Consider the following 20,203-nt stretch of genomic DNA (forward strand, 5'->3'; position numbering starts at 1 on the left):
AAAAACAAAGGAGCCTAGAGAAGGGAAAAGTTGAGGCAAATCCCAAGCACTTCCTGGCACAGAGCAAGAGTCTTGAAGGCCAGCTTTCCATCTGCCTGTTGGGAATGATGGGGTTGGAGGGCTGAAGACGGGCTCTTACAGCAGACTATACAGGTGCCCAGAATTCCGGAGACTGGTAAGCACAATATTTCTCTCCGTTGGGCAGCTTAGCTACTTCCCTTCACTTTTCAGTGGTGACTATAGGCCTTTGATGGGGTCCCTGGTTAGGTAAACGGGTCCAAGAGAGTGGACAGTTTGAATATAGGTCACCCTCCTGGAAATCTACCATTTGTATTGGCACATGTGCATGGTTCAGGAAGATGCATCCACTGTCTAGATCACTGACATGTTACCTTTGATGTTATCTGAAGTTCGTTCTAATGCCTCCCTACCTAATAAGGATGTTGGCCTTGTTGGCCTAATGTTCTGTAAGTACGACAGTTCTGTAAGTACCACGACAATAGACGCAAATCTTGATTTAAGCCATGACAGAGGTATGTGTTACAATGTACACTTGCCTGCATATGACTTTGGTGAATCTTTTAAGGACCATAGCTTAAGGAAGGAGGCATGAGGAATTACTGCTGTGGAAGATGCAGAGTCAAAGCTCCAGGCAGGCAGTAAGAGGGCGGCTGAGAGCGGAGACGCGCCATCCAGTAGCTGGAGGTACAGTGTAGCGTAGAGCCTCAAAGTAACGTTGTTCCAGGGGTGGGGATGCATCACGGACAATGGTTAAGAGTACAAATTTTGTAGAGATGGAAAACACTAGGATTCTAGCACCCAGGGGCAAGAGAAGGCGAGGGGCCTTGGTGATGTGTGACTTCTGTCTGTGTTTGTGTTTGGGGGGTAGAGGTTACACACAAGCTGAGGAGGGTAGGCTGATCCCAGGAATCGGGAGAGTTGATAGGAAAATAGGTGAAGAGCCAGGGGTGAATCAAAATAGGAGATCTTCCTGGAATCTCTGAGACTTCAGGATTCATTAGTAACATCCCCTACAGGAGGGGTTTGGCATGCATGACGGTGTTGTCTACAGGTCTCGTACCAGCGGAATGGCATGCCGTGTGGCCGTGGACATCTGGCTTTCTGCAAGCAAATGGTAAAGATCACGTCATCCTTTCCAGCATGTGTGTGAGGCGCTCACTGCCTGGAGCCCTGAACGTGGCTGCCGAGCCCAGCCCCTCTAGTCCTGGGCTCCCCTGCCCTTGTTGCTGCTGGTATGCTGGGCAAGGCTTTAGCTGTTGTACCACAATAAAATCCCCTTCTAGCTCAAGGGGTCTACTTAAAAGAAGCTTCTTTTAGATGAGAAGTGACATGACCATGTTCCTTGGTCTTCCAGCAGCTGGTCAGGTCAACATTCTGAATGTTGCCAGCACGTGTGATGGAGGCAGGGGGCAAGGGCACAAAGTCAGGCGCTGTGGCTATCACAGTGGCATCCCGAGCATCGTCACTCACCGCAGCCATTTCTCTCTTTCTCACGACAGAGTGGTGCAGGGGATTGTAGTAGCCATCTGAGTGACTCCAGTGGCTTATGGGACGTTGGCTTGGACCCCTTGTGACACCGTGCTGCATGGGATGATGACGACCCGGAGAGAAAAAAGGCCTGCGGTCACCCTCGCCTGCCTCCTCTTAGCCACAGCAGGCTGCTTCGCTGACTTGAGTGAGTGCTTTCCTTCCCTTTCTCAGCCTGCCCGTCTCAAAGAACATTTGCCCCTCGTGTCAAGTAGAAATACTACACATTCAGTAGCAACCGTTTAAAAAGGCCTGCCCTTTCCTGGATTTCGAAGAACACTTCATTCCCACTGGCCTCCAGGGACACACTCAGGAATACAAGATGACAAATCATCTTGGCAAGACCGTATCAGTTATATTTTAGTATCATCATCATTTCGAATATATACCAGAGGAGAATGAATACTAACAACTGCCTTTTATTGAGGACGTACATGAGGTTATGGCAGGCAGTTCACGTGCATTAGTTGTGAGCTTCACGACAACCCTGTGAAGCAAGTATTACTAGCCCCGTTTTGTAGGCAAGAAATGGAGACACAAAAAGGCAAAAGTGACCTGGCTCAGAAGCAGTGGCGCTGGGATGGGGGCCCGGGTCCGTCCAACCCCAGAGCCTAAGCTCTTGCCTCTACATCATGCTGCCACTCCAGTCTGCCTTTGAGAACGAGCACAGGTTGGAGAACGGACCAAGGACAGTAGAGTTCTTCAGAGAAAGACCAACCCCTCTGGGTTGCTCAGTTCTGAAAGGCTGCCTGGGGGCTGTGCTTCTAAAAAGGTCATGTTATTGGTTTCGTGAAGGTTGTCCGTTCACTTCTGCGTCCCCGTTCTTCCTCCAGACCAGGTCCCCCAGGTCACTGTCCAGCCCTCTTCCACCGTCCAGAAGCTGGGAGGAACTGTGATCCTGGGCTGCGTGGTGGAGCCCCCGTGGATGAATGCCACCTGGCGCCTGAACGGGAAGGAGCTGAATGGCTCGGATGATGCTCTGGGCATCCTCATCACCCGCGGGACGCTGGTCGTCACTGCCCTCAACAACCACACGGTGGGACGGTACCAGTGTGTGGCCCGCATGCCTGCAGGAGCCGTGGCCAGCGTGCCAGCCACTGTGACACTAGCCAGTGAGTACTGTTCCTTTGTCCTTCTGCCACGGTGCCCTCTTTCTAACTCTCTCCCGTTCTCGCTCTCTCCCCCAGGCCCTTCACACCCCATGTCATTTGTCTTCATATAAAAGGAGGCCTTACAGGGGCGCCTGGTTGGCTCGGTCGGTTAAGCGTCCGACTTCACTCAGGTCATGATCTCACGGTCCGTGAGTTCGAGCCCCGCGTCGGGCTCTGTGCTGACCGCTCAGAGCCTGGAGCCTGTTTCAGATTCTGTGTCTCCCTCTCTCTCTGACCCTCCCCTGTTCATGCTCTGTCTCTCTCTGTCTCAAAAATAAATAAATGTTAAAAAAAAATTTTTTTTTAAAAAAAAGGAGGCCTTACAATTTGACATTTCAAATCAGAGAGTGGTAGCTGCCTAGCAGTCCCCGATGGTGGGGGACCACTGTGCCCTGGGGACGCTGTTTTCTCTGAGTAGGGACACTGTTGCAGAGGGTGTCTAGAAAGAGGGGAACTCAGCATGGTTGAACTGTGTGTGTGGGCCCCAGAAATGGGCCACACTATGTGGCCGTGCCTTTCTACGTGGTTATCTGGGGGTGCTTGTGCCAGCTGCCCCTTCATCCCCCACACTCCATCCTCATGGTGGTTACTGTCAGAGCACTTACACGGCCATGTGTGGGTCTGAGCAGAGCTGCCCGTCCCACACCGAGCCTCCTGTTTCAGGGGCAGACATGGTCCACATGCCTGGGATACAAATAGTAGAGCACAACAAAAAGGAAACTGTGTGACAAAGAGTAAAACGAACAGAAAAGAGGATGAGATTGGGGATGGTTTGGTCCAAGGGGGATGCCGGGAGAAGGCTTTATGCTCCTCTTAATATGTAATTACCACTTGGGAATATTATGGTACCCAGGTGCAAAGCACACATTACCTGGTTTTCTACCCATTGTATACATATGAGAGACCAGACTTATCTGACGAAATAAACTTCAGAAGGCTGCAGGGCAGCCCCAACATCCATTCTTAATGTGGAGTCTGTAGCCAGGATATATTAAGAATGACCTCTTCTTTCCTGGAGCCTGAAGTATGGGGAATAGGGAGCCTTGTTGAGACTTTAGTGGTATTTGTATTAGAATGTTGAGATGTCCAGAGCTTGTTTGCTCATGACCTAGCAGTGTCCCCTTACTCCTGACAGCCTTGCTTTGGACTTCCATGTCACCATCATTGTCACCCTCCTGAGTATGTTAGGAGTCATGCCAAAGCAGCAAACTTGGGAAATGCTTCGCTCCTTAAAGTTTGGTTGGGGTCCCTGGGGGTATGTGAGGCCTGAGGCCTGGGAGGAAAGTGGGAGGAGATGGTGAAGCAGAAAAGCAGGGGATAAAAGACCCCGCCCTGGTTCCCAGGTCCCTGGAGGGACTTCACTCCAAGAGAGAACAGAACAGAGACACCCCGCAGGCAATATTCATGTTCTTTTGGAAAGCATCAGGCAGCCCCACCCTTTTCCCCCGGAGAAAGGAGAGGGCAGGGAGGGTTCCTCATCTGTCTCCCCAGGGGACTGGGAGGAGCCTGACTGCATCTTAGAGCCTCCCCACACAGTGAGAGCCATTTGCTGTGGTGGCAGAAGGAACACCTATTGAATGTGAGCTCTAAGTCTCTGGGAAGCAGGGTAGCATATTCTGCATGCTCCGGGAAAGAGGCAGACCCTCACTGTGCTTGTGGGGTGCAAGGAAGGTGCTGGCTGATGTAGGTGAGGAGGGTAGTGGACAGGGAGGGGTTATCTCATCCTATAAGAAGGGCTGAGGTCAGAGCTACACTTCTTCTATCATATCCTCTTTCATGTTTTTAAATTGTAATGAAAACTGCATTACAGAAAGTACAGAATTCATAGGAGATACCATTTCCCCTCACCCCACCGTCATCACACAACCATTACCATTTTGGAGTGTGCACTTCCAGTCTTTGTCCATACCAATACTTGCTTTTTTACTGAAGTATATAATTGACATACAATATTAGTTTCAGGTGTATAGCATACGTTGTGTACATTGTGAAATGATCACCGCAATGAGTCTCGTTACCATCTGTCACCATACAATGTCACTGTTTACTGATTGTATTCCCTGTGCTATACATTATTATCTCCATGGCCTATTTTATAACCTGGAAGCTTGTACCTCTTGATCTCCTTCACCCATTTTCCCATCCCCACCCCCGCCGACCCCAAACCTCCCCACTCTGGCAACCAGCACTCTCTTCTCTGTATCCATGAGTCTGGGTTTTGTTTTGTTTATTTTTTAGATGCTACCTGTGAGTGAAATCATGGGGTATTTGTCTCTGACTTACTCAATTAGCATAATGGCATGCCCGTACCTTCACACTATTTTAATGATACTAGTGAATATACAGTTTCTATCCTTATTCTCTCCCCCTTGACATTGTGTGATCAGCATTTTTCCGTTGGCCGTATGACCATATTTACTTGTTCTTTTGTATTGAGTATAAAATGCATCCAGTAAAGTACACAGAGTGCACTAATAAGTGAATAGCCTGATGCATTTTTCATATGTATACAACTATGTGGCCATCACTCTAGAAGGTTTGTCCATGCCCTTCGCTAGTTAACCTGCCCCCCCTACCTTAAACCCCCATGGGAGCAGGTTCATAGTTACTGATGGCCCTAGAACATCCCCTGAGGGACTCTGTCATATGTACTGAGCACTTTTTCTATTGGTGTGCAATTAGGTCGCTTCCACTGGTTTCTTATTACAAGTAAGATGTGCCTTTTAGCAGTGTTCGCGCCTTTAAAGGATAATCTTGCTCATCTACAATATTGCTCATCTGCAAATGGTCAGCACGTGTCTGTGGAGACTCAGGAAACTCCATAACCATTCATTCGGCCTAATTAGGAGCCAGCCTGAACCTTTTATTTGGAGGAAGGGATAGTTGGAGAGTTGAAGATTTATGGTGGATCCCTCCTTCTGCTTCAAGGTGTATCTGTGTGAGGAGAGACCATTTTTAGCCTTTATTTGTAAAACATTCCTGGCCACTTCTTTCTCTGGTGCTCGAAGGGATCTGTGGTTGGCAGTGAGGACAAAGGGGAGGGTTTGGTTGCAACCCAGAAGGCACAGTGAGAGAAGAGGAGGCTTGTGCAGAAGCCCAGAGAGTCTTGCTTGAAAGCCAAGAGCTGTTGGCTCGTCATTGAGACATGAATCAGAAGTGACATGTTTGGGGCTGACCAAAGGGCCCGAGAAGCGCTGGAGATGGAGAGAGCGGGCTTCGAGGGGCCGCATCCCGGAGAACAGGGAGTCAGTGGGGTGGAACTGCAGCCTCCCGGGCTTGGAGGAGGCAGCGGGAAGGCGGGAGCGGCGGCAGAATGGGGTGCTGTCTTTGGGTTCGTGCCATGGGGGATTTGGCCCAGACCCGGCAGTTAGATTAAGTTTCCGAAAGCACATTCCTGAGCAGAATGGGGGCTGTGTTTTGCTGGTTGGCTGATGGAGGGCGGCCGAGCGGCGAAGGGATTACCGAGGCCTGGTCTGCATTTAGAGGGAAGGCCAGGCAGTGGCGTGCCCCTGCACACGCACACACACTCGCCCACACTGGCCACTTAAGGCTTCCTTTTCCTCTGGCCTCTTTTGCATGCGTTCAGATGTCCATCCTGAGACAAAGCACTTGCTGTTCGGCCTACCTAGCAAGATGTCGCCTCCCCTGTCTTAGTGAACTCCTAGATTGCTGAGACCTCTCCGTATTGGGGGCTAGGATCTGGCTTGAGGATTCAGGGGTGGGGAAGAGGCCCCCCGGCAGACCTTTTCCTGGTACACATCTCTTTTACTTAGATGCTGGAGGCTGGGGGTACTCTTGGACTTCACCCCTGGCTGTTGACCTGAGGCTTCTGGTCTTCAGGTAAAATGGAACCCACACGGGTAAATACCATCTTCATTCTATGTGGCGGTGTCCATCCCACTCCTCTGCACAGAACTTGTTTTCCTATTGAACCTAGACTTTGCGGTAGACTTCGCTCTTGCCGCTGATGCCTCACCTCAGACCACCTTGTCTAATTCTTGAATTTTGAAATACTTTTCACTTTGATCTCCTTTCTTCCTTTCTCCTTTTTTATAAGCTTTACGCCAGGAGGTCAGCCACACTACGTGGCTCAAGTGTTCCCACTCTGCACCTGAACCAACAGCAGACCTTGCCAGGGAACACCGTATTTCTTTTTTCTGTATTCTGATTCAGCCTTAGAATTGTTCTCAACACAGCCTGGCAAGGAGTCACAATTCATCAGAGCTGGCATACAGTGTGAAAGCTCTTTTCTATCCCTAACCTCTAATAATTCAACTAAACTCCTACATAATTCTTCATTTTTAACGTTCTCCCATTTTTTTATCCTTTAATTCTGCCAATTATCCTATCACCCCTAGGTCCCCTTCATTGTGGGAAATACAACAGGTGGTCACTGGGTAGTAATCCTATAGCTGGAAACTTGAGTCCTCAAGCTAATGTGGAGTCTTAAGCTGATGCTGGTTTAATTGAGACCGGATCTGTAACCCCTCTATAAGGCCTTTAAGCACTAAGACCCAGGCATGTACCTGAATTATCCTCTCTGCCCTCAGATCTTAGAAGGTGAGTCTGCTGACAGGAAAGGAAGGAGCTCCCCTTAGGCAGCTGTCTCTATGACTGGCTCTGAGGAATGCTCAGAAGGTGACAGGGCCCTTTGTCACCATAATTTAACCCGTGAATAAAATGAAGAGACAAACTAATATGGCGGGTGGGAGGAGAAGAAAGTTAAAAAAAAAAAAAACCCTGGGTTAAGTTTTAACTCTGCCCCTAGAAGTCGGTGTGACTTTGGGCAAGTCACTAAATCACTTAGATTACCACAACTATGAAGTGAGCACAGTGATAGTTACAGCATCCGTCTCCTGAGTTTTCCTGTTTTTTGTTTTTGGTTTTTTTGTTTTTTTTTTTTTTTTTAAGGATTGGATGATATGCTAGTAATATGTTGAAACATTTTATAAATTCTGGGCTTTCCTCATTCACCCCTTAGGTTGGTGAACTTTTGTGGAGTGCCCTCCTGCAGGAGGCTCTGGGGCCTGTGGCCAGCCATGTGCTGCCCAGCTCCATTCTGGGAACAGTCTTCAGAAGACCAAGTCCAGGGAATGGCAAAGCCTTCACTCCTACCAGACCCAAGACAAAGGGCTAGCTTGTTGGGAAGAGAGAACTAACTACCCCACCTCCTGCGAATTTCTCAGCTCTTTGTATACACATGCTCTCCAACCCAGATTCCTACCTCCTAGCTGCCTTGGAGAATAGCCATGGTGTCCCTACACTGCGTGCTGTCCCCGTAGCCCACAGAGCTACTCCATTTCTGCTTCTGCTGGCTCACCACTGCTTGTTCTTCTAACCAGGTACTCGCTGGTTTGTGCTGGCAGGCTGGGCTGACCCTGGCCCTCGGGACAGTGATTCCACAAACAGAAAGCTGTGTTTCCTTTTGTTCAGCTTCCCCCACCTCTGATTCCCATCAGACACTTCCTTAAGGTCTTCTAGGCTCGGACCCTGAACTGGAATAGGCCATAAAGGACCACTGTGGACATGTCTTTATTACAGTATTTCTAGGGGTGCCTGGGTGGCTCTTTCAGTTGTGTCCGATTCTTGATTTCAACTCCGGTTGTGATCTCATGGTTCGCAAGTTTGAGCCCCTCATTGGGCTCTGTACTGACAGTATAGAGTCTGCTTGGGATTCTCACTCTCCTTCTCCCTCTCTCTCTGCCCCTCCCCACCTCAAATATTAAAAAAAAAAAAAAAAAAAACATAAATAGAATACCTCTAGCTTCCTTTATCCCTGGTTTGGTCAGGCTCTCCAGAGAAGCTGAACCAGTTACACATACAGGCATATTTTGGAGATAATTCGAGTTTAGTTCCAGACTACTCACAAGAAAGTGAGTCAAATTAACTTTTTGGTCTCCTGGTGCTTATAAAAGTTATATTTATACTATATTGTAGTCCATTAAGTGTGCAATAGCATTATGACTTAAAAAAGTACATACCTTAATTTAAAAATACTTCATTGTTAAAAACACTAGCCATCAACTGAGCTTTCAGTGAGTTGTAATCACTGATCACAGATCACCATAACAAACATAATAATGATGACAGGATTTGAAATATTGTGAGAATTAATAAAATGTGACACAGAAAATGAGCAAATGCTATTGGAAAATGGCACTGATAGATTTGCTCTATGTAGGCTTGCCAAAAAACTTCAAGTTGTAAAAAACAAACAAAAACCCCAGTATCCACAAAGTGCAATAAAATGAGGCATGCCTGCCTAGATATATGGAGAAGGAAATAAAAGGAAAAATAGATTTATTTTACAGAATTGCTTCACATGATTGTGGAGGCTGTTAAGTCCAAAATTCACAGGGCAAGCCAGCAGTCTGGAGGTGAGGAAGTCCCACTGGAGAACAGCACTCATTCTCCAGCACTGAGTTTAGTGTGTGGGTGTTTTGGAGATTGGTGTCCTGAGAATTGGGGAGTGTTCAGAATTCCAGCTGAGTACCGTAAGACCTAACCCTTGCCTTTGAGGAGCTCTTAACCTAATGGAGAAGATTGACTGCAGTAACATGGTAGCCACAAAGCAAGTCAAACCCATGAGTTACCTGACAGAGATATAAACAGATTTTACTGGGAGCTCAGGCTAACCGTGATTCATCTCCATTTCAGGGAATTGAGGAAGGCTTGGGAGTTGAGCCTTCAAGAATGTGTGTGGGACAACCTTCCTCATTTTTTGAGTTCTCTCCTACCTTTCTCAGACCTACAACTGAATTTAACTCTTAGCATCGTGTACTTGGATTTAAGCCCAGTGTATTTTCTGGGATGGTGCAGACACTTCCATGGCGACTTTAATTTCCAGAGTGAGGTAATTCCGTGGGGAGTTCAGTCAAATCCTGAAAGTAGCTACTAAGTGATTGTCTCTCTCTTGCTACCCCATCTGATTCCCCCGTAACTCCTCCCATTTCTCACCGTTTCTCTTTTCCCTTTGGGAATGTATGTTTTGTGATTAAGAAAGGAAACTTCAGGGCATTTTCTCCAATGCCATTCCTCTCCGCCAGTCTGCTTCAGCCAGCTGGTGAGTCCTTGACAAAACAAGAAGGAACCATTCGCTCCAAGTTGGAAAAACATTTGTTGTTAGCTTAGGCATCTTGGGGAATCCTGTGCAATCCCTTTGCTTTGCAGTGAAGGGGCGGTGGCAGGAAGAAGAGCTGGGGAGGGAAAGGAAACACAGGTGGCCTCCTGAGCTGGTCCAGGAGGGGGAGGGAGTCTGCCGCTGAAAGCTGGGCTGGCGGTACTGGCAGGCTGAGTGGAAGAGACTGAGGCAGCTCTATGGTGGGGAATACACCGTTGGAAAGGGAGAATGAGCCTAAGGGTGAAATTCAGCTGCTTTATACTGTAAGGTTTGTTTTGCTTTGCCAGTTGGACAAGAAAATTATTGACAGCTTCAACCCAAAAGGAGCTAAGCAGGAATATCTAAATAGGAAATAACTAAGGAATACCTTACAGTATTAAACCGAAGTCCTATTAACCTTTTCTGTTTTGTACTGGATATAGGCGGTATCCGATATTCTAAATATCAGAAGAATTTTCTGATATTCTAAAGAAATCTCTAAATGACATTGGCAACACTAATCCCATCAGGCCTGGTATAAGTACTGAGACAAACATGTGATGTGAGCTCAGCCCAGTGCATCATGGCAGTAACTGTCTACCCCAAATAGCCAGGGTTCCAATTCTCTATTTAGCAATGGTCAGAATTTACCAAAAGAAGATATCAAGTCCACGGTGCGTCTTATACCGAGGGCACGCTTAGAACTCCTACCCTTTCCCCTCCTCAGCCTGTTCTTTGCCCATACAGCCACATGCTTAAGTAAAATCTTAGGTCCACCTTCTAATCTAAGAGAGAAGGGGAGGACCTCCAGTTTGTTGAGCAGGTACTACCTATAAATTCAATGAGCCAGAACAGACTTTGAGAAGCCTTTTGTACAGGAAGGCGAGGGAAGCATTGATTAGCTCACTTGAAATCCCTGGAGCCCTCTAAGGAACATGATGCAAGATGATTTAAAAAAAAAATAAAAAATCAAGACAGCAGATGAATCCCTTGGCTCCCCCTTTTTTGAGTGTGGGAAAATTTAGGAATTTCTACTTTGGCCCTTTTTTTTAGACTTTCAACCCTTCCTGGAATCTGGTAATAACCCTGAGAACAGTACAATCCCTGCAGGTGGGTCAGTGTTCCCATCTAAGATAAAGGACTATCACTGAATAGTGAGAAAAAAAAAATGTAGGCAAAGGGGAAAAAAAGCTAGCTGAGGCAAAACCAGCGTTTTGGGGGGTGAGGGAGAATCATGTTTAATGTTGAATGACTGTGTTCCTTTACTTAACAACCTGTGAAGACTCCAGGAATTACGGAATAGGACTCGGGCTGTGGCATAGCCCATAAGCCCAGCCCGTCTCTCGGCCTCCCCTCTGGACCCACCAGACTCTGCCATTTCCTCATCTCATCTTGCACTTTCCCCTTATTTTGGGAATGGTGCCCCATCTACCTGCAACACCGTCCTCTCTACTCCCTTTCCCAGAGTATCGCTGTCTCCCTTGGGTTAACAAATTCCTTCTCAGTTTTTCAGATGCGAATATCTTCTCTAGGGATCTTTTCTTGACACCCTCAACTTCCCAAGTATGGAGTGGGGTCTCCTCTTCCCAGCTTCCTTACCATCCTGTCTTTACTTCTGTAGCCCTCTCATTTGCCTGGAGGGCAGAGACTTTGTCATTTATCTCTGTGACCACAGGGCCTGGCACAGAGTAGGCCTCTAGGGAATGTCTAGAAAGAGGAAGACTCCTAGATAATACATGTTTGAAGTCCAGAAGGCCAAGAAGGGCATGCAAAAGGTGAACAAAGATTTCTTCACCAAATCCTGACATATTAAAAGGCTTAAAAAAAAAAATGAAGTAAGAACTCTGGGTATAAACAGGTTGAAGACACAAGTAGATTCAGGGAGAGCTCAGAAAAATTGATGGATGTCAGAAGTCTAAAGGTCTGTTTACAAGGAATTGAGATGTTTGGAGGAACCTCTGGAAACTTTGAAGGGAGATACCAGTGAATGTGGCTCCACGTCCTATGAGACACTTCATGGGACACTCTCCGAGGTAGTGGGTGGTTGGCATCAGTAGCCACCACTACTTGTAGGAATATGTAATTTCCAGGTGTGTGGGCAGAAAAAGTAGCACCACTGTGGGCTCCAGTGGCCTTAGGGCAGCACCCCTGCCTCTCCGACCCAGAGTTCTGTATGTGAGGACCATGCTGAAGTGCTCATCTCCATTCTTCCCCAGTGCCTTGGCCTCCCGTTTTCTCTCCCCTCCCTCTTCCTGTGCAGGCTGCCAGCCTGCCAGACGCTCTGTCAGGATCCAGTTCTGGCTCTCATGATCCAGACCACCAGGATTCACATTAATTTTCCCATTGCTAAGTTTATAGTTTATATTTCGTTGATCAGAGAAATATGTATGATGTGGGTTACTGGCAACTAAATCTTTTTTTTTCCCTTCTCTTTCTCTTAAGTGTGTTTTTTCAAACCATTTCATTCCTTCATTTGGTCCAAAAGAAACTCCCAAGTTCTGCTAACCAGCCCTACCTCAGTGCAGAACTGAAGTCAGATAAATGAGATGGTCTACAGACATCTCCGTGCATCTGGCTGCCAGACTCGGTGGAGACGTGGCTCCCATCCTTGCCTTGTCTTCAAGGATTAATCACATCTCCCATTTTCTTATTTCTTTTGTAAAGAAGATCTTTAATGACTCGAGCCAAGAAATTCCTGAAACATTAGGCCAGTTTATTGCACATCGTTTTAATGACATTGCCAACTAGGTCCTTTTTATTTTCCCTTCTCTCTGTCCCACTCCTCCCTTTATATCCTCTCTCCTCTCTTGCCCACCTCCAGTCTTGATTTTGATCCTCTGCCCTCATTCTCGTGGCTCTTTCATCTCTTCTCTGCCCTCAGCTTTCTCCCACTGCTCAAATCTGAGTGCAAACTCCACCTCAACTCAAGGGGAAAGAAAGAAACACAAGATTGAACAACTAGTGTATTTGGCATCTGCCAAGGCCTTTTTAGACACCCGTGGAGACTGTTTTTATTTAAATAAGGGAGAGCATATGCCTTGCTTTCATCAGAGAGTGTGTTTGAGAAATTTCATGTCATGTTTCCATGGCTCTCAGGAGAGAGGTTTGCAGCCAAAATTATTTGTGCAATTGGACAGGCAGGAAAAAATCCTAATGAAAGGAAATCTATTCATCCACTTGCGCGGCCTGCGGAGGGAGGACGAGTACTCCCTCTGTCAATTCCCTTTGCCCTTTCTAAGTTGCTCGGGAGCTCAAGGCCACCTGACCTAGGTTGGGATGCTCGTGGAGGTGGTAGGGACTAAGCCTGCCGACCCGACTCTTGCAAGCTATCGTACCCTGCTTTGCGTGTTGTTTTGACCTGTCTCATCTATCAAAGTACAGGTCTCAGGTTAGGAACTGCATTTTTGTCTTCATGATATCTTCTGCAGTGCAGGGCTTACTAGACAATTCTGTAGCTCCTGGCTGAATGAATAAATCAGTGATGCCTGGAGGGCATGGTGTGTGTCAAATGCCTACTATCGAGTAGGCTGATTTTGCCCAGCCTTGTGGGCTATATTTGGGTTTGGCTTCAGCCGTCTGTGTGACAGGGCTACGTGCTGGCAAAAGGCTTAGTCACTACCCAGAACGCGTGGCTTCTGAGACACTTGCCCATCCCACAGTAAACCCCATCCTTTCCGGGCGCCGGGCTTTCTGGCCTAATGGAAGCCCAACTCTGCTCCAGGCTTCCTCTGTTTCTGTAGTTGGTTGCCATGGTTTCCCACCTGCAGAGCGCTTGATTTCAGAGGGCTCATCTCGGGGCCATGCCAAGGCATGGGTCCTCAGGTGAGTTGGAGGATGAGAGTAGTGTTGTGATTCTCTGCCCATCAGTGAAGCAGTATGGGGCATGGGAGCACCCCTGCACTGCCAGAGCCCACATAGGAAGGCGACGCCTAGGACCCTGCACCTTCTCAAACTCTGCCCCCAAGTCCATCCTGCAGAGAGGTGAGCCACAGGTTCTGCCAGAGAAAGCTCTTCGTTTTACTTCCTTTGAAACTTTGCCATCTTTCAAAAACCAATCGAGATGCAGAGAAGGGCCGGGTCAGCATGAGGGGTGCGATATTAGGGCAAAATCTTTCTATGCTTCGTAACATCAGCCATAGGCACAACAAGCCACCGCAGGGCCAGTTGAGGCCTGGAGGCCACAAGAGTTAGGCAGTAGAATCATCAGCCCGGAAACTTGCCACTGGCCAAGAGGCTACTAAGCTGTCCTGGCAGCATTGCCAAGAGAGCCCAATATGACACCCCCAGAATCTGGTGGGTCCCGTCCAAACCTGAGCAGTCAAGTACATGCTTATCCTATGCAGGGGGAAAGGACAGGACTGACTCTACATAAGAATGCCTGGATGGGTAGAAGATGACTTTTTTAAATAAATATTCCGCAGAGTTCACAGAGATGGGGATGTCGGTGACCCCCTGTGGCTTCCAGACAAAGGCGCTGTCTTGCCTGACTTCTTAACTGTGACTTGCAGCCTAAGAGAGATCTCAGGGAGAGGAGGCCCAGATGAGGAAATGCCTTGAAGATCCTTACGGATTACACCAGAGGCATTCTGCTGTGATGCAATGCACCCTCTAACTGGAGGTGTAAACTGTATAAAAATCGGGAGGATGAGCCTACAATTAAGATTTGACAGTTTTGTGTCATGGGAATTCATGAACATAACCCAAATATTGTAATTTAATTCATAGTTCTGCTGAGCCAAAGGAAGGATCCAAGCTAGAAGGTGACAAGAAGTTCAAATGGACTTAACATAAAACCTGTCTATTTGTAGATAGATAGGTTTCTAAAAGTTCTTGTTTTCCTCCCCATTTTCCCTTGGCTCAGAAGGTAAGTGCCTGATGTACCCTGTAAATGTGAAGAGGAAACACTGAGCCTATCACATGACTTATGTCTGAACAAAGCCCTGTAATCTGTGTACCTAAGAGCCCTATGGAAGTAATGTATCAGAAGATACATCTTCCATTAAGAAACTGAGGGCTTAGAAAAGAGGGAACTAGGCAGGGTTCTGTATGGAGCCTAAACTATTTTGGGCTTTCTTAGCACAAAATTCTGTGAGAAGGAAATTCTATAAATCCAGAGATGGCCCTAAAGACCAGGGCTTCTGTTGAGAGCTGAGGAACAAGAGTTGGGCTTATTGGCATTTGATTAGTGCAGACAAGTTAATAAAATAGCCGAAAGAATACACAAAGAGGATGCACAAGAGGGGTCTGGGGGAAGGTAAGAGGATTAAAGCTGCAAAAACATTCCTCTAATGGATTTCTCAAACACACCAGTCAACAGGCAAGGGCAGGTGTCCTGTCAAACCATTTCCCCATGAAACCCGATCCATCATTCTGCAGTGGAGACCTGTTAACCCCATTTGAAACTCAAGGGCCTGCCCCCCCCCCCCCCCCCCAGCCCCGTCCCAGTGAGGTGCCCTGAGCAGCCCCGGGGACTGGCCAGGAAACCGGCTTTGCAGACAAAGGAGCCTGGGAACAGACTGGTTTCCTTCACTTGCAGCCAACCAGATCTCTGCATCTGCCTCATCTGGTGGCTGCTTAGGCCATTACTGATCATGATGTCTCCACACCACCCCCGCCCCTACCCCCAGTCTCCTTCCTGCCTAAAAACACTAGAGAAGGGTGCTCTGATTTTCACATCCATCATCACTTTGTTACTCTGCCTTTGATCCCTTAGTGAAACTCAACTTTACTCCAGCAGCCAAATTGGATGTGTTTGTCTAGTGAAGCAGCAGCTAAGGCTTAAGCTTGGGAGGAACAAGGAGGGGACAGGGCCAAGGACCTAACTACTCCTTATTTCTTTTGAAGCCAGGAAGACTGGTCTGCCAGTAGGCCCTTGTGGGGAGCTGGATGCCCAGCTGGGGTGTCCTCGGTCCTGCCCACATGAGCTGTTGTGCACATGTTGGCATCGGAACAGAGGGGCTGTCTGGCCACATGGCTGACCGGTGCCCAGCTTTGCGCCTTCCCCACCGCACGGCCTTCTGTCTCCGACTTAGCAATTGTCACAGGGTGCAGAAGGAGCCAAGAGGGACTGAGGGAGGGGGTGGGGGTGCGTATGTTTTCTAGTATTGGGTCAGTGAGGTGGGTGCATGGAGGAGGACGTGAGCTGTGCCTGGATAAACTCTCAGTTACAATGGCAAGAGCCTGGGCCATTAGCGTGGAGATGGCATTCTGGTGCCAAACTCCTTTCTTGTAAAATGATCTGTTTAAGTATATTCTTGCTTGAGGCAAATTTCCTTGGAATGAAATAAAGAAGAGGAGGAGGAGGAGGAGGAAAAAAACTCAATCTCTTGGTGGAGTAGTTTTAGATTTACTTTTTGATGACAGAATTTTCCAGATGCCCCTGAGCTGACAGTCGCTCACAGCTCTCTTTGTGGAGATCCTCCTGACTTGGCAGGTACAGCACGCACTGTGCCGAGGAGGATTAAGGCTTTTGCATTGTTTAAGTGCATTGCTTTTGAAAAGCAGTTAGTAATATTTAGCCAGAACACACTGCGCCCAGACCATCCACCCCTTCCCGTAGTCCGTATCTCCTTCCTCTCCGAGAAAAAAACACATCCGCTGTTTTGGCTGAGAAGCTCAGCCAGGACTGGGTTACATAATTTTGGGGGTCTAATGCAAAATGAAAATGTGGGGTCTTTTGTGCAAACGTTAAGAATTTGAAGATGGTGATGGCAGAGCATTGAACCAAGTGCTGGCCCCTTCCAGGCTCAGAGCCACATTCAGCTATACAGATGGCAGTCCCATGAAGCGGGCCTGGGGCTCAACCTTTCAAATTGTTCATTCATTTAACGAGGATTTGTAGGGAATTTGCTGTATCCTGCATACTGTGCAGTGGGGCTTAGGGCTGGGGCGTGGAGTGCAAAATTAATAGGCTGCCCCTTAGGAATTTCCAATTTAGCTGGAGTCAGATATCACATATACAAAATTAAATAATGATGAGAAAATTCTTTAACAGCCCCAAAGGCTCTACACCCACCCAAAAGAAGGAATCCTTGAGTGAGAGCTCCCCTTGACCCATGTGCCTCACTTGAGGCGTTTACTTACCCCAGAAAGTAAAAGGGGGCAGTAGAAATCAATCAGGCAGTCTGCCTTTGCTTTTGTCACCCGCTTGTGAACAGCATGTATTTCCTACTCCACATTCATGAGACCTATGTCACATCTTTTCTGTGACTCTGGAAGTGACCTCTTAAGAAACATTCTATTTTAAAAATAGCCATACTTTGATAAAAGTTTGGCCATAAGTAGAGAAAAGATTTATAGAAAATTTGTTGTGGTAGGACTTTGTCCTTCAGCTTGTAGTATAGGTGAGACACAACTAGGAAATTTGAGTTCATAGGCAACATAAATGGGTATCTGGTACCTGATTTGAGGGCCCCAGTTTCTGAGATAGTCCCTCATTTGGTCATTCAGCATTTACTGAGCATCTAATGAGATCAGGCCCTGCGTAGGTTTAGACTTGGCCCCTGCCCCTGAAAAGTCCTACTGTTATAATCAGAGGGACAGTGATCCTTTCATAGAAACGAAAGGGCTTTCCTGTCCTGGCACAGCTTGTCTAAGAGCTTCTGGCAAGTTCCATCAGGTGGGAAACCTTCTGACCTCACTACGTGCCTTGATCACTGTGCTCTCCTGTAGTGACAGTAGTTTGTTTTTGGTAACTAACTGCCTTTTCTGTGAGAAACCTGATTCCCACCTGCTCCCGTCACCTTCTTGCCTTCTCTGGGTCTCCAGGGAAAACAACACAGGCAGGTGGAGTCTTGCAGTGGAGTTGCGGTAAAAGCTCTGCGGGTGTCCGCTCTCAGGAGCTCACAGAATTTGGTATAGACAGCATTCAGAGAGGGTGCCTCCAGGGCTAAGTAGCTCTACGAAGGAGTGTTTGGGTAAATAGTCTCATCTTTCTTATCTTATGTCTTCTCTTCAATTCAGCTGCAGTCCTGATAAAATAAATTTGGCACGTGGCTTATGGCACAAGTATCCCGTTTTGTTCAGCAACTTCGGTGATTTGGCTCACACAAAGAGAGTTTTGTTGTGTGAACTGATAGATTGTTTGGGAAACATCCTGCTCTTGTTCCAGATGGATCTCCATCCTCTCCCAGTTTAGATTCCAGTCTTCCCACCAAGCCAAGTCAGAAGAGACAGCCACCATGCTGCAGACACTGCAGCCTGGTGTCAGGACCCTCAGCTCTCCCACATTCCACTGCCGTCAGCTACACTGGGGAGATCCCTCTTTGCCTTAGAAAGCCCTTAGAGTGTCCACAGATCCCCCACCCCTAGCCCTGAGGAAGGATCAGCCATGACATGGAGTATAGCTCGTGGGTACCATCAGCCTTCCTGTTATAACCATGGTTGGTAACTAAGCAGAATCTTGGGCCTGTCGCTTTTATTGTGGATGACAAAGAAAAGCCAGGGAACTTGACTGAACTGGAAAAAAAAGAAATCACAATTCTCTTTCATCATTCCCTTCAGTCTCCATTCACTGAGCTGTGCCAGGGCACTTATGCCTTGATCATAACCCATCTCCAGCCAGGTTCAGTAGGGCCAATGGGCTTGGCCAACTTGCCCCCATGTCTCATTGTAACAGAAGAGGCTGGTGAGATATGAGAAGAGGTGAGATATCGCAGGCACCTCCTGATGGAATCCTGTATGTATGTCCCACCCTCCAGCTTATATATACCAAGTTAAACTCCCATGTAGTGATAAAGGCCACACATTCCATCCTCAAACTCTTACAACAGAAAGCTGGAGGAAGGACTTAGACCACTCCCAGAAAGCCCCCAGCAGGTGAGGCTTCTGCAGCTGTTTCTTGTGACTGAAGACACCAAGGCATCAACCTACCCGGAAATGTCACTTTGTTTCTGTCCTCCATCAGTGCCCAATTGGCACCTTTTCTTCTCTCCACAGATCTCCAGGATTTCAAGTTGGATGTGCAGCATGTGATTGAAGTAGATGAGGGGAACACAGCAGTCATTGCCTGCCACCTTCCTGAGAGCCACCCGAAAGCTCAGGTCCGATACAGTGTCAAGCAAGAGTGGCTGGAGGCATCTCGGGGTGAGTGAGCAAGCAGGAGCCCAGAGGCCAAGGCCAGGAGGGAAGCTGACCACCTCCAACTACCGCCTCCCGAACCCCCATCCACATGCCAGCAGTCCCCTCCTCACACCGGTCAGCTGTCTTCTACCTTGCTATTTAGCCCTGTAGGATGCTAGACTTCCAAAATGGAGGTCTTCTGCCCTGTTGCAAGGAATCTCTTCATCCTTTGAGGCTCTGGAAGACGTTGCTGAGCTTCCACCATTTGAACAAGACTGTCGGCACAGTGTTCCTTGCCCCCAGGCACACACCGAGAGGTCGCCTGATGAACCCAGCCATTGGTGGAGCTGCGGCATTCCCCGGGGGGCGGTGGAGCTCACCCCCCACCCATCAGGGGAATCTCTTTAGTGGGACTTGGGTTTTTCCCTCTCCCCATCTTCTTGGTGATGCGGCTGTCTCAGCTGACCTAGCTCCTGCTCAGGCCACGACATACTGGTCCGGGGGGGCCAAGCTTGGGTCCACAGAGTGCCTGTGAGGAGTAGGGATATCTCCCGAGATGAAGTCGGCTACTTCCCATAGCTGACCCTTCACTCAATGCCAGCTAGACCCTACGTGACTCAACCCACAGCTCAAAATGTATACCTTTTAAAATATCCTATAGAATTCAAACCTTTTCATCAACTTATTCTGGTTATGAAGGGAAGATATGTTCCTATATTCTTATAAGGAATGTATATATGTTCACTACAGGAAATGTAGAAAACTATTTTTTGGAAGGGTAAAACCCCTGATCCTGCCGCTCAGAAATCACTGGAGAGTGCGAGGAATAGAGCAAAACTCTCCTTTGTCCCCAGCGGACACTTGGCAATAGCCCTCTGGAGGAAGCCTGCCTGTTCCATAGGAGGGGTCGAGGCGTTTTCTCTGTCAGGCATTTGCCTAAGCTGCTCTTACCTGGGGCAGCCCAGTGACAGGCAGGCACCAGGCTTAGTGAACCTGGATTTCAGAGACCCCAGGACCACCATGGCAGACCAGGCCACCAGAAAGCTTAGAGCTGAGGGCCAGTGCTTTGCTTGCCAGGAAGCCGACTGAACACCATCCCCAGCCAGTGGGGTGTCCAGAAGCCGTGAATCTGTCTCCTGTTGAAAGACAGGAAGCCCACCCCCACGGCACCTCTGGACCAGAAGCGGACAAAGTGTAGCAGACCCACGATGCAGAGGGAAGGGTTTCAGTGACATGCGTGGAGAAAGGTGGTGGTTGGGAGTGCGAATATTCCTCCCTGGTTGCAGAAATTCAGGAGTGAGGTGGCTTAGAGCTGTGACCATGACAGAGACCCACGGGAAGTCCT

General features: G+C 48.1%; 1 protein-coding gene across 1 annotated transcript in view; it reads left to right on the forward strand.

Annotated features, from left to right (window-relative positions):
- The first annotated feature begins 1,053 nt into the window (after window positions 1-1,053).
- Window positions 1,054-20,203, forward strand: part of BOC (BOC cell adhesion associated, oncogene regulated) — a 36,313-nt gene continuing 17,163 nt past the window's right edge. Inside the window, exons 1-4 of the mRNA XM_042954352.1 lie at window positions 1,054-1,135; window positions 1,562-1,696; window positions 2,382-2,660; window positions 18,736-18,882. Coding sequence (XP_042810286.1) covers window positions 1,054-1,135; window positions 1,562-1,696; window positions 2,382-2,660; window positions 18,736-18,882 — 643 coding nt within the window. The remainder of the gene's footprint in view (window positions 1,136-1,561; window positions 1,697-2,381; window positions 2,661-18,735; window positions 18,883-20,203) is intronic.

The sequence above is a fragment of the Panthera leo genome, chromosome C2 (genome assembly GCF_018350215.1).
Source record: "Panthera leo isolate Ple1 chromosome C2, P.leo_Ple1_pat1.1, whole genome shotgun sequence".
NCBI classification, from domain to species: Eukaryota; Metazoa; Chordata; class Mammalia; order Carnivora; family Felidae; genus Panthera; species Panthera leo.